At 36.7% G+C, this 15,438-nt stretch overlaps 1 protein-coding gene across 1 annotated transcript in view; it reads right to left on the bottom strand.

Annotated features, from left to right (window-relative positions):
- Spx (Spliceosomal protein on the X) overlaps positions 1-15,438 on the bottom strand; it is a 45,959-nt gene that overhangs the window by 13,713 nt on the left and 16,808 nt on the right. Inside the window, exon 4 of the mRNA XM_081741009.1 lies at positions 7,252-7,380. Within this exon, the coding sequence (XP_081597135.1) occupies positions 7,252-7,380 (129 nt within the window). The remainder of the gene's footprint in view (positions 1-7,251; positions 7,381-15,438) is intronic.

The following is a 15,438-nucleotide window of genomic DNA, read 5'->3' as shown; positions in this document are numbered from 1 at the left end:
TGCCATTTATCTCAATGATGATAACAAGCATTTATCCAAACGCCTACGAATAAATTAATAATACGGGTGCTTAAGTGGAGTTCAAGGTTAATATTTCATTAATAGATATGCAACTCATTAGTTCATTTACTACTCTGTAACTTTCTTTTCTGTTGTACATTCTTTACTGAATCTCGGTATTTAAAAAAAAAAAAAATGTTTCTAGTTATCTGGAAACTTCTACAAATTACAGATAAAACAATGTACTCTTCTTTATTCCTTACAGAATATACAGACGAATTTTTAACTTGCATTTATTCATTTCTATACTAGATTCAACGAACACGTGACCAGGACGTGTTCCGTCGGGTGAAATTCGACTGCATTTTCATGACACAGGCATTAGCCGGTACGCTTATAGCGCGCTCATTCAATTACATAGTTTGTGAGTTTAATGACAGGGTAGTGGGACACAAACTTGAGACCATCTTCAAAAATAATAAATAAATACAATATAATACATAAAATAAATAAAACACTGTTGGAAATAGGATTGGGTAAGAAGTGCTTAGAAATATGTGTATGTCCAGTTAAAGAAACAGTCTGTGCAAATAAGAGACAGAATTACTATGGATGTATAAGTTGATGTGAATTATTATGAAGATATTTTGCATATTAAATATGTAATATCTATGGAGTGACAAAGCTGAATTGTGTTTAGTAACGTTTGCACTGGGTACAGGGTAATAATAAAGAGGTATAGAGGAACGCAAGTATTTATTGCATATACAATAAGATGGAACATATTTGCTAAGAAGATTAGATATATTGTTCTATTCTTTGGATCAGTTATAGCATTTGGAGTAGTGAATACATTTGTTGTTTTTTTAGTACTAACAAAAACTAGGAACAATTACGCAACGAAATCAAAATTTATTATGCATATAGTTGTCACGGAGTTATATGAAAAATTATTTCTCGTTGAAGAACATTTGTGTGATAAAAAGAACGTTATTCAATGTGAAATAACCAATTGAGCTGATATACTGGGAAATCTTTACATATATTATTTCATAAGTTAATAAAGCACGAAATTCAGGGGTATTTTCAACCATGACCACATGTAAAGTCAGTTTTTGAGATAATATTTTGCAGAACGATAAAAACAAAACAACCACAAATCAGGATTGTGACTTTATGAAGGTTACGGTTGTCGAAAATGAGCTTAAACACAGACATATGTTGCTCTATTCTATTTCGGTAACAATTCCTCAGGAAATCACGGAAGTCATTCACACAATCCTTTTCGTTGTAGAATGATCTTGACTGTTATCTTAAATCAATGCAGCTTACTGTATTCGTTCTTTTGTCGCAGGTGACTAAGTACCAATGACCTTTTGACAAGGAGAGTCCGAATTACAAATACTCTAATGCAGGGCGCAAAATTTCGAAGTCAGACGCATTCCTCAATCCAAAAATGATAGTCACACCAGTATCTCTCACATACAAATTATAAGTCCCCCCCCCCCTCCATTTTCTTTGGTTTGACAGAAAAGAGAGTCCATGTCCGTTGTGAAGACTTCACATTCCGTGTTTTCTCTCCTCAGTGAAAATTCTTTTCGCGCGAAACAGAAACTGCGCAACCCTGTGAGGTTAGGCAGAAACCATTCCTACTGAACACTGGTCGCCAACTCCAAATTGTTAGTCGCCAATGTGCCCTGCTCTAATGTCCGTCAGGCCTGTATCTAAGGGGAGGGTCTAGGGGGGCCCGGCCCCCCCTAAATTTTTGCTGGCCCCCTAAAATTTTCACGGTAGGCTTGTAAATGAACTATAATATGATTGGATCCTGCCCCCCTAACTTCAGCCGCCCCCCCCTACATTTTTGGGCTGTCTACGGGCCTGATGTCTGTCAGTGGATGTGAAAACTGGTGCCGTACTTGTGCTGCGTTTTGCTCAGAATCAGAAGATTCAATTTCTGATACCTCGAGTCTGGAAACGGAACAGCTCAAGTCACCGACAGTATTTATACATGTATCGTAAAGCATCTCTTAACGTCTTAACATTATTGAGTGACTGAATAAGATCTTTTCTTAAAGGAACAATGCTAGGAATAAGATGTCTTTAAGCTTTCGTATTCAAGACAAACCAACATATGATATTCCGAGAGATATTTCTTTGCCACCATTGGCGGCTCCACGGGGACTACGATGACCTAATTGTTTTATGGATGCCGGAGCAACATGAAAGCAGAACCTAGTATGTTTTTATTATTTCCATTTCATTTATTACCATTAAACAGCATACCATTCTTTACTGTTATGAAAACAATAGCTTAATACATTATCTACTAGAAGAGACACCCCGGAGCAAATTTGACTGCACAAACTTATCAATGGATCAACAGAAAAGCGAGAAATTTTAAAACTGAAATTCTATGTGACGAAAAATAAGGCTGACCAAAAAGTACCAGGTTATCATAAAATAAATATCGCTGTTCAGAGAACTCTGGAAACCTAACCGCTTGACAGGATTCAACCAAACCTGGTAGGAGTAGATTTGAGAACATGCAGAAGCGATTGATGTAGAAAATAAAATTAGTTCCATTTTCCACCACCAGAGGTAATTGTGGCGCTGTACAACAGCAAGTAAGTACAGCATGGAAGCAAAACGACACTAATGATGCTAGATGATTACCTTTCCTGAATGAAGAAGACACTAATGAATGAAGAAAGGCTGTGATTACCTTTCCTGTGGGTCTCATGGTATTGATTACCGATGTTATTAATACCCCGTGGTCAGTGGCGGATTTACGGGGGAGGATATTTTGAGCTGAAGCGTCCTTTAAAAGTCTTGGATATCTTACAAAAATGAAGTTAAATGTTAGTCTTTCCTGTGCTCATAAAATGCAAGCTCCTTCCAAAATTCCAGGAGAAGATTAGTGTCAAATCCCGCCTCCAGAGGCTATTGTGTTTCCGTTCAGTTTTAAGGCGGTGAGTGTGGTATAGAAGACAAATGATATTATTGATATTCAATGAAAGAAAGACCATAATTATGCCCCTGTGCGACGCATGGCATTGATTTGTACTCCTATTAATAACCCCGTGGTGTAGTGATGTGTTATTGGCGATGATGATGCTGTGAGGTTCTGTCCAAAGGCAGGTCTTTGACGTGAAGTTCTCTGAACAAGAAAAACGCATAGTGACTAGTACCGTATAAAATGATGACGTTCTAAGGACTGGACCTACAGGTTAACATGGGATCAGACTCATTTGTATCTTTACTGGAAATCGAACCCGGGACCCCTTGAAGACAAGGCAAAGAGTGTGGGAAGAAAAAAGAAGCCAACATCGGATCACCATCAATTCACTTCTGGGACATACTGGCGCTCAAACCTGTATCACTGAAACATATGCGGACGTGAGTAAGCACCTGGAGAGGTAATTACAGCCTTTCTTATTATTTTGCATCACTAATGTCGTTTTTCTTCTACGCTGCATTGACATGGCGTTGTACAGCGCCACAATTACCTCTGGTGGCGAAAATGGGAACTAATATTTTCTACACCAATCGCCTCTGCATGTTCCCAAATATGCTTCTACCAAGTTTGGTTGCATTCTGTTGAGTAGTTACGTCTCCGTTGAGTAGTTCTTTGAACAGTGATACGTATTTTATGATAACCTATAGTAGGTATACAGACCAGCATCAATCAAGTATGACATTTTAATTGATTAATATAATGAATTTATTTGCTTTGGTTTGTTCCGAGCTTACGGTATAAGTGAAAATAAATTAAGAACAGATAAGGAAGAAACTAAGTCAATACATGTGTGGATAACAGTAAGTAAATAATATAAAATGTCATGATCGATCAGTACGGGACTGTACACTTGTATACCTAATTTTGAGCACTCTGTAGGTTACACACTTACGCAAAAATTAGTTTGCTTTTGCAGTAAATTGTACATTAGTCCCGTCATTTGGTAAAGGCATAAAAGAAGATGTGAAACTGTATTAATCGATTTTCATTCTGAATAAATACATGGGAATGCTGTTTTGCTTATCGTATCCTTTGTTTGCGAACCCTAAAACAGCTAGTGTTTGTCTCCGAGATCAATAACTTTCGGTAAGTTTTGCCTTACGAGATGAGTGAATAGTCATATCGTAACAAAGTGATTGGTGTCTGTCGTCGAGAAAAAGTATTAGCTCCACGTTCTACTTATCGAAGGGATCGGTATGGAGTTGATACGGAGACGAGACCTAATAAATGATGAAGGTACAAGTAAAAGATAAAGACAGAAACTGTTAACTAAGATAATAGCCAGTTATTATATACCAGATCACTTCTATTCTGCACATCCACACTTCTCAATTAATAAAACTTATTACGCTTTCTATTGAAATTGTTATCAATTATTATACAGGGTTATTATAAATGATGGACCCATTTTTAAAGATGTGTATTTATTAAAGTACAAATCCATAATGAACAATCTTTATACCAATGGAAAGTGGAAGTTTCAAGGTTTTTTAAATGTTCAATGTGCCCACCGTCTGCTGCACGGCAAACATCTATGCGGTAGCTGAACTCGTCGCGCACACGAGCAAGTGTATCTACTGTTACTGAGTGCACGGCAGCTGTGATACGGTTCCGCGTAACCACCAACACTTAATGCTTTTTCTAGTTGGTGGTTCAATACCGAATTTTGTACGAAATACCCGCTGCACTACAATTTGTGACTCACTTCTTGCGAATTCAAGAACACAGAAAACCTTGTGCTCCACGGTAGCCATCTCACACACGACTGAGAGGGAAACGAATGGCGGCCTATTGCCGCGCGAACTCTACCGGCCGCTTCGGGAACCATCATTGGTCACCGAAACTTTCAACCTTCCTCTTTCCATTGGTATAAAGAATGTTCAGTTTGGATTTGTACTTTAATTACTACGAGGGTCCATCATTTATGATAACCCTGTATTTTCTTCAAATTTACTTAGTATCTCCCTTAAATATGTCAATATAGGCACGAACTTGACTAACCAATATATTGTTAATATATCGTACATATAAGTGAAGCCACTCATGCATAAACCATCCCGTTAACTTATATTGAGTAGCATCTTCCAGACCTGACATTTCTTAAGTCTCCATCTGTGCACTAAATTTCAGCTCGATCAGCTGAGTACTTTTTGCAATCAAATCAATCATGTGCTGAAATACGAACAAAAGATTAAAGCATTTTGGGAAAATTTTGCCTTAAGAAAACTCATCCTCAAAAGTAAACTACGCTTTGTGGATTTTTTCGTAAGAAATTACTTATGACATATATTAGAGTTACTAATTAAAACGTTTCTAAATGAAATATGAACAAAATCGTTCGAAAACTCACCCCCAAGAGTAAACTAACCCTAGTATATTTTTTCAGGTCAAGTGAGATGCGATATGTCCAGGTTATTAAAATATTTATTTATGAAATACTAGCATCAATTACCTGCTTCGCCGGTTAAAATAAAAATTAGTAATATCGTCCCTCTCGAGACAAAAGGACGTATCTCATTTTCTTAATTTTTCCAGGAAACAAGTTTAAACCTTTGCTAATTGTTTATTCTATATCTTTTTTTAAAATTTAGTTTGATCTCCTTTGTTTCAGGTATATACCACAACGAGATCAAATTAAATTTTAACAGAATACGATAGAATAAATTATGATAATATCTCTAAACTTGTCTCCCGGAAAAGTTGAACAAAATGAGATACGCCCCTTTGTCTTGAGAGGGGCGATATGTTCTGTTAGTCACTTTTTACTATTACCGAAGCGGTCTCTGATATCGGTTACTTTCGATCATTTTTATATATCCAGAAGGTCGATCCGCGTATATATGTCCAAGTGCGGCCCATCGCCGTGAGAAAAAGACCAACAGCAGGCGCCTCTATGAACGCCATCTACCTGGGGAAAAGTGGAAGTTTGTGGCCACACTAGATGAAGCATGGGTGTATCTATCAGATTGTGGCAAAATTCGCTCGATAACTTACACTTCGCAAGATGCAAAAAGCCGTCCTGCGTTCATCCGTCATTGCAAAGCAACTTTCTCGAAAGGATTTATGGTTGTCGCCGATTACTCTTATCAGGGCAAGTTAACAATTCGTCAGGTCCCTAAAAACTGTAAAATCAACTCTGCATTCTTTCAGCAACATATACTGACCCCAATTTATACAGAAGATCTACCTCGTTTGTATGGGCATGCCATTAAGCAAGTGTCTGTGCATATGGATAAGGCCTCCTCACATACATCTCGTTCTACCCAGAACTTTCTGAAGCAGATGGAGACAGACACCGGTATTCGTGCTATTCCATTTCATGATATACCAGTCAAATCACCAGATGCCAGTCCCATGGATTTCTGCGGGTTTGGTCTACTGAAAAGGGCACTTTCTTCTCGTCGTGTCACTACTCTCGCGGGCCTGTGGAAAGCCTGCCGGGTGGAATGGGAGAAGAATCCACTTCCTGTACTTCGTCGTAGTCTTCTACAGTGGAAGTTACGGTGCAGGGCTATTGCCAGAACACATGGCCATCACATTGAGGCCAACCGATGGTGGTCCCATGGCTTTTCATAAGGTTAGTGCTATTTCAAAATTGGACACATATACGCGGATCGACCTTCTGTCTTACCCTCCTCGAAGTTGCAGGGCTGAATTTGGATTTAAAGGCCATCGGAAGTGTTCATCTGAGCGACCCTGAAAACTATGGGTTCGGCACACTAATATCGGTCTTTGTCGATGATTTTATATATATATATATATATATATATATATATATATATATATATATATATATATATATATCCTCCTTCCTCATGTTGCGGAGGACGGCATCGGAAGTGTTACTGTCCATCTCAGCGACCCGAAAGACTATGGATTCGACACTGATATTGCTCATTTTCGATCACTGTTATATGTTTCCCCTCTCCAAGTTGCGGAGCTGAATTTGGATTTAAACGGCATTAGAAGTGTCACTTTTCATTCCAGTGACCCCGAAAACTATGAATTCGACACTAGTCTATTCTGACATTGGAAAAATAGATTCAAGGCTTTCTTTTAAGAGCATATTGTTTCCTTAACAAAGATAACGATTCTTAGTTCACTATATAAGTAATCCGAACTTGACGATTTTACAGCGTTTAGCGACTTATACGTTACATTATTAACTACTCCTAATGATAATCACAATTAACTACTATAATTTGCTAATGAGTAAAAAAAAAAAAAAATCTTACCTTCGGTGTTTGTAAAATTACTCCAAACGCTGAGAAAGTATCATATAGAAGCTTCTCATCTACTTCTGGATCCAAGTTCCCGATAAAAATATTCGCACCAACATCCAGATTCTTTTGATGAGCAGATGCCTACAATAAAAATACATTCAGCGTTAAGAAAAGACGAAACACACACACACAACAATGTTGTAGTAGAAAAATTTCCCTCTTGACAATTCTTACTATATTATAATTCTTCAAATACTTTCTATACAATTGTTAAAATATTTTCTATGCCTTTTGGAGGGTTGTCTTACAAATAGATTCAAAAGATACTCATCTTGTTCTTCTCTACCTTGTCATGGATTCATTTCAAAAATCATTAATCGCCGAATTTTCGTTTGACTATACCGTCAACATTGAAATGAAATCTTTTAAGTTTTACGTCCCACGTTTATGCCGCCTAGGTTAAAGAAGACGGTGATGATGGGAAATGAATGAAATAGTGGAATGACGAAAGTGAGAGGAAACGGAAGAACCCCGAGAAACCCCGCACACTGTGTCTGTCCACCACAATGTCAGCATTGAAGGCAAGAAAATAAATAAATAAAAGTGGTTTTGTGAAGGAAGAATGGATGAGAATTGTTATCTCTGTAATTAATCCCAATGTAAGGTTGCCAGAGAGAGAGAGAGAGAGAGAGAGATTCTATGCAAATATGTAAATATATAATATAATAAAAACGAAAACTTGGTTTCTTTTAAAAACTTTCCAATCTACTCTTAATCTATGGACAGCAAATTTCAACAGACATTTAAAAAATACTTTGAATGGGCAAAAATAAAGTTATTTATTTCTATGAAATAAAAGATATAGACGTTCTTTTTTTTTTTTTTTTTTTTTAAATATACGTTAGGGTGGAACGAAAAAAAAACACGAAATTTCATTTCTAATAGTGTAGAAAAGTTGCCTTTTGATGTCAAAAAACAGGAACATAAAGTTTTAGGGTAATCGAAGTATGTTTTGAGGTGCCGCAAGGACGATAAAGTTTCACAAATATATCTTATTCCATTTCAGCTTCTTTCACTCTTCTTTTATTTGCACTATAAAAACATTGATTGTACTCGTTCTTTCTTACTATTGAAGAAACAACTTTTGGGGGGGGGGGGAGAAAGAGGAATAATTCTATCTTCGAATACAGTCATTTTTCATTAATATATATATATTGTTCATATTTGGCTTATGATTTAATTTTTTTTTTTTTTTTAATTTCACGATAAACTTAAATCCTTTCACCTCCTCCACCCCCAGAAGTCTGTTTTATCAATAAATAGATATAACAACTTAACGTGGGTTCCTATCACCACGGCATGGCGCGTCCTCAGGTTGCGGATCGAGGAGAAGACCTCTAGATATAGAGGTTAGCTGCGAATATACTGAATAAGCAGTCGCGGACAGCCGACTAGGAGTGGTCCTCCAGCTTGGGGGTTTGGGTAGGGCTAACAACCTCATCCTGTAAAAAAAAATGCACTTGTTCAGAAATATTCACAAAAGCCTCGGACAAGGACTGATAACTTGGCACGACCTCAGCAAAAGAAAATGGACATGAGATTTGGAACATGGAATATTAGGAGTCTTTATAGGGCAGGCGCGTTAAAATCCGTAACGAGGGAGTTAGAGAAATACAGGATGGACGTAGTAGGAGTTCAGGAAGTTAGGTGGGAAGGAAATGGATCTGAGAATTCCGGAAATTTTACGTTCTTTTACGGGGAAGGAAATAAAAATCACCAGTTAGGAACAGGGTTTTTCGTTCATAAACGTATATTACCAGCAATTAAACGGGTTGAATTTGTTACTGACAGACTTTCTTTTATTACTCTTAAGGGACGGTGGTGTGATATTATTGTTTTAAATGTACATGCCCCAACAGAAGATAAGGATGACGATATAAAAGACAGTTTTTACGAAGAAGTGGAACGGATATTTGACCAACTCCCGCGATACCATATGAAAATTCTATTAGGGGATTTCAATGCGAAGGTAGGACGAGAGGATATTTTCAAACCGATTATAGGGAACGAAAGTCTGCATAAGGAAAGTAATGACAACGGTGTTAGACTCGTGAACTTTGCAACATCCAAAAACCTAATCGTGAAGAGTACAAAATTCCCACATCGCGACGTTCATAAATACACTTGGACATCACCAGACGGGAAAACACATAATCAAATTGATCACGTTTTAGTAGATAGAAGAAGGCAATCTAGCATAATTGATGTCCGGTCATTTAGAGGGGCTGATTGTGACACTGACCACTACCTGGTAGCAGCAATAATACGAGAGAGGTTATCGTTGAATAAAGGTAATATTCATTGTCCGAAAACGGAGAGATTCAATTTAAAGAAATTAGAAGAGAGCCAGGTAAGAGAGGAATATCAGATTGAAGTTTCGAATAGATTTTCGGCTTTAGAAGATTCGGAGTGCACTAGTGTTGAGGATAACTGGATTGAAATTAGAGATAGCATTAAAATTTCAGCAAAAGAAAAATTGGGACACGCGGAAATACGTAGAAACAAACCATGGTTCGACCAGGAATGCATAAAACTAGCAGAGAAGAGAAAACAGGCAAAATTACGCTGGCTACAAAATCCGAATGAAATGACTACACAAAATTTCGCAGATATCAGGCGGGAAACTTCCAAAACTTTTAGAACAAAGAAACGCGATTTTCTGAAAGCTAAAATTAAGGAACTTGAAGATAATAGTAAAAATAAAAACATACGGGACATGTATAAGGGAATCAACGAATTTAAGAAAGGCTATCAACCTCGTGCTTATATATTAAAGAAATCTGACGGTACAGTTCTCACTGACACGGATAGCATCTTAAATAGATGGAAAGATTTCTTTGACGATTTGCTTAACACGCAACCAAAAACTAGTGTTCGTGGAGAAAAGGAGATACACACCGCAGAACCGTATATTCCAGAACCCAACCGAATAGAAGTAGAAACCGCTATAAAGAAATTAAAGAAACACAAATCTCCGGGTGTAGATGAAATTCCGGCTGAGTTAATTTTAGCTGGAGGCGAAAAATTGTGGAACAAGATACACAAACTCATTCTCCTTATCTGGAACAAGGAAGAATTGCCACAAGAGTGGAAAGAATCAATCATTGTTCCAATCCACAAGAAAGGCGACAAAACTGACTGTAATAATTATCGAGGCATTTCTCTTCTGTCAACATCCTATAAAATTCTTTCAAATATTCTGTTAGCAAGACTGACCCCATATGCAGATGAAATTATTGGAGATTATCAGTGCGGATTTAGACGAAATCGATCAACTATCGACCAAATATTTACCATTCGCCAAATACTCGAAAAAAAGTGGGAATACAATACCCCGGTACATCAACTATTTATTGATTTTAGAAAGGCGTACGACTCGGTTAGGAGAGAAACATTATACAACGTTCTTGCAGAACTTGGAATACCGAGAAAGCTAATTAGATTAATTAAGATATGTTTAAATGAATCCCAAAGTAAAGTCCGGGTAGGAAATTTTTTGTCCACGAGCTTTCACGTCGAAAATGGCCTGAAACAAGGAGATGCGTTGTCGCCATTATTATTTAACTTCGTTTTGGAATACGCTATAAGGAAAATCAAAGATAGCAACCAGGGCTTACAGTTGAACGGTATTCACCAGGTTATGGCATATGCTGATGATGTAAATTTAATAGGAGATGATAGGAGAACAATAGAAAGAAATGCAGAGATCTTATTAAACGCTTGCAGGGACATGGGTTTAGAAGTAAATGCAGAGAAAACTAAATACATGGAAGTGCGTCGGGACCGGAATACAGCAAATTATGGATGCGTTAAAATACTAAATAATACTTTTGATAAAGTGGATACTTTCAAATATCTAGGATGAATATTAACAGAGGAAAATCATATTCACGGAGAAATTAAATGTCGACTAAAAGCAGGGAATTCGTGTTACTATTCGGTTCAAAATCTCTTGTCGTCGCGAATTCTGTCGAGGAATTTGAAAATTAAAATATACAAATCGATAATCATGCCTGTTGTTCTGTATGGCTGCGAAACATGGTCACTTACTCTGAGGGAAGAACATAGACTGAAAGTATTTGAGAACAAGATCCTGAGACGAATATTCGGACCCAAGAGGAACGGGAATGGGGAATGGCGGAAACTTCATAACGAGGAACTACATAATTTATATGGTTTACCCAACATTGTTAGGGTCGTCAAGTCTAGGAGGCTTAGATGGGCGGGTCATGTAGCTAGAATGGAAGAAAGTAGAGACGCTTTCAAAGTTTTGATTGGAAGACCAATCGGAAAACGACCATTAGGAAGACCTAGGCGCAGATGGGAGGACAATATTAAGATGGATCTCGCAGAGATTGGAATACAGAGTAGAAACTGGATGCAGTTAGCTAAGGATAGAAGTCAGTGGAAAGCTTTTGTGAACGCGGCATTGAACCTCCGGGTTCCATAGGCCATAGAGTTAGTTAGTTAGTTAGATATAACAACTACAATAAAGGTTTTTATAGTGCAAATAAAAAACGAAAGAGGCTGAAACAGTACACGAAATTTTAAATTTATGAAACATTATCGTACTCGTAGCACCTCAAAACATGCTCTGATTACCCTAAAATTTTTCGTTCCATCCTAATATACGTAAAGTGTGATAAATCAAGGAAATAAAAGATTTTACATTTCATCGATTCCTCTACAGGTGTAAATTCAATGATATACAAAGAAGGGGGATATGCACATCTGGACCAGAATCCAAATCCGAGTCTCAGCTTACTGAGTTGTTCAATTAAACACATCAGTTACTTCAACAGCCATATGTATATAATATCACTATTAAAGTCGATGCTCAACCACTCAGACCACATTAACTGCAAAACAACTCCTTCAAGAGTGATAGAATGTATGGTTGTTTCGGGAGCGGACTGGGTATCGAAGTGGTTAACACATCGATACAGTGAGCCCGAGATTCCGATTCGAATCTCGGTCCAGTCATGCATTCTTTCACTCTTTCTATTCGATGCTCGGTTCAGTCATGCATTCTTTCACTTTTTGTATTCGAGGCTCGGTCCAGTCATGCATTCTTTTACTCTTTGTATTCGAATCTCGGTCCAGTCATGCATTCTTTCACTCTTTGTATTCGAGGCTCGGTCCAGCCATGCATTCTTTCACTCTTTGTATTCGAGGCTCGATCCCAGTCATGCATTCTTTTACTCTTTGTATTCGAATCTCGGTCCAGTCATGCATTCTTTTACTCTTTGTATTCGAGGCTCGGTCCAGTCATGCATTCTTTTACTCTTTGTATTCGAATCTCGGTCCAGTCATGCATTATTTCACTCTTTGTATTCGAGGCTCGGTCCAGTCATGCATTCTTTCACTCTTTGTATATCGTGAGTAAACAAATCAAATAAAAGTATAACTGAACCTTGTACGCTCCAAATGCTAAAAAGACCACAATGAAAAAATCTTACACTTTGTGTTATAATTCTAGACACACGAAAGTTAAGAACATCATGAAGATTCGGAATTCATCTGCCTTAGTTTGTATACATAATGAAGTGTACCACACTATTTTTTACCAGGGTGGAAAAAAATCATGATTTTTTTTTAAAAATCATTTTTGATGACTTTTTTTATTTAAATCAAATCTTTCTCCTCGTATAATACAAGTCGCGAACTGAAGAAAAAGCATTACGAATTAATATTAAATGCCAATTATGCCATTTAAGTGAAACTATTGGGGTTGAATTTTGAATTAATCCCCAATCGTTAACCTATATCAATCCCAAACAATGTTTCTTAATTTTAAATTATGTTTTCTTTTTCTTTTTTTCTTTTTTTTTAGAGAGTTTCAGTCAAGCATCATCCCTATTTATCCTAGGATTATGGTTCATACCTCATTCTCTTCAGAATAGAACAGCCTTTAAAACGGTGACATTCACATTTTCCCTATCATGTCTCTAAAGCGGAAAATTTTTAGAGAAGGCGGGATTTTTTTCTTTTCTTTCTTTTTTTTTTCAAATTTTGATCCCCTCTGGACTCCCCTGTGTTAACGCACATATCTCAAAATCAACTGGGAAATACTAAGGGTGTACTAAATGTGTCTACAAAATTTCAAGCTTCTATCTTGAATAGTAAGGGCGGGAAAAATATTTAACAATGAGCTAAGAACATCCCCACAATACCCCAGATGATCTGGATGTTATATAAAAATTTCCTCAGACATCCCTATTTATCCTAGAATCATGATTTGTACATTATTCTCTTCAGAATAAAACATAGTTTCAAATGGTACCATTCAAATGTCTCCATCGTGTAGACTATCTGGGGCTGGAAAATCACGAGAAAAAGGGATTTTCTGTTAAGAAATATCCCATTTTTTCTTTTTACCCCTCTGTTTAAAGGCAAAGATCTGAAACAAATCTGAAAAATACTAAGGGGTGCAGTGAATGAGTGTTCAAAATTTCAAACTTCTAGATGCAAAAGTAAGCCCGCGAAAAATAATATCCCCAAATACCCCAGGTTCCCGTATAAAACAGGATCTCAGGTAACAGTTTCCTGAGACATCCCTATTTATCCTAAGATCATGGTTCGTACATCATTCTCTTCAGAATAGAACAGCCTTTCAGATGGTACCATTCATATCTCTCCATCTTAGGCAAAAAATTGCGAAGAAAGCTATTTTTGTTATATATATATATATATATATATATATATATATATTTGCATCTTTAGACCCCACTGTTTTCATGCAGAGATCTGAAATCATCTGAAAAATACTAAGGGTGCACTGAACGAGTGTGCAGAATTTCAGTCTTCTGAATGCAAAATGTAGGCCCGCCAAAAAATAATAAAAATAGGCACAACAAAAAATATCTTTTTTAAATTTATGACGTCATCACATCCTATGTCTCGACGCAAAGAGGCGTGAAAGTATAGGTAACGTGCTCTACAATGCCTTCAGTCTTGAAAAAACGAAGTAAAAAACTTTATTGGTACTTTTTTAATCGAATGATGAAAATTTTATCCTATCACCTAAAAATAGGTGATATAATTTAAAAGGTTAAGCGTTAGGGAAAAAGTACAGCAACGCTTATCAAAGTGACACTTTTTTTCCACAAAAGTTACTGATATTTAGCAGGGGCATATTTTTAGGGAAATTGTAACTAGCTTGCGGCACGAAATACATAAATTTTGCCTCAAGTTATAAAATCTAAAAAATTTTCGGAGGGGATAGAACACTTTTAAATACGCCCTATTATCTGGGAACAAATATATAGACGCGCACACAAAAGAATCTTCGTCTTAAATGTCGATGGTGATTTCCCCGTTGAAATAGTTAACGATTTACAATATAAACCCTATGTTACGAAGAGAAGAAACCACGATTGCCCTGTTACCCGTTCAAAACGGGATTTTCCCTAATCATTCTCTGCATGACACTTGTTTTCATACTATGCTGTACATACCGTACATTTGAGTCTCATTCTACTATGATCATAATAGTTTTCGATCTTCCATAATCGAAATAACAGAACAGAAACGGGACTTTACTTATTTTCACTTTAAATTATTTCGGATTTGATTTAAATCAACGATTTTTATTTAAAAAATCAAGTGATTTAAATCAATCCACCCTGTTTTTTACTGCTTACTGGATTGTCTCAGTTTATGCATGGGTCGGGTCATGAACCAGACTGACATAACAAACACAGCAACGGATTATTATCTGATCATTCAGTTTAGGTGTTAGGACGGTGTGAACTTTTTTTTTTTTTTCTCATACTTCAATAAAAAATTTAAGTAAAAGAAAATCTTAATTCTATTTAAACTACCTTTGTGAGTGTGTGTGCTTTAATGAATTATTATTGAAAGCCGCTTAAGAAGCCAATCTAAAGATACAAAACATAACAATTATAAACTGAAAGTGATCAAATATGCTATACAGACATGACTGGACCTTCTTACCGACTTAATTATCTACAGAAAAAACAGGTCTAAGAGTCGTTTTGTCATTCGCGTGAAGGAATCAAAATTAAAATCTGATATAAGCACTCTCGACAACAGCTGAAGTAATACCATTGACATCTTCATCAACTACAAGGACTTAATTTAAATGTTTTTATTGAAGCGATCGAGGTTAAACCAAGG

The sequence above is a fragment of the Thermobia domestica genome, chromosome 15 (assembly GCF_964235325.1).
Source record: "Thermobia domestica chromosome 15, izTheDome1.hap1.1, whole genome shotgun sequence".
Taxonomy (NCBI): domain Eukaryota; kingdom Metazoa; phylum Arthropoda; class Insecta; order Zygentoma; family Lepismatidae; genus Thermobia; species Thermobia domestica.
Note: the sequence above shows the minus strand (reverse complement) of the source record. Positions and strands in the feature narration are given on the sequence as shown.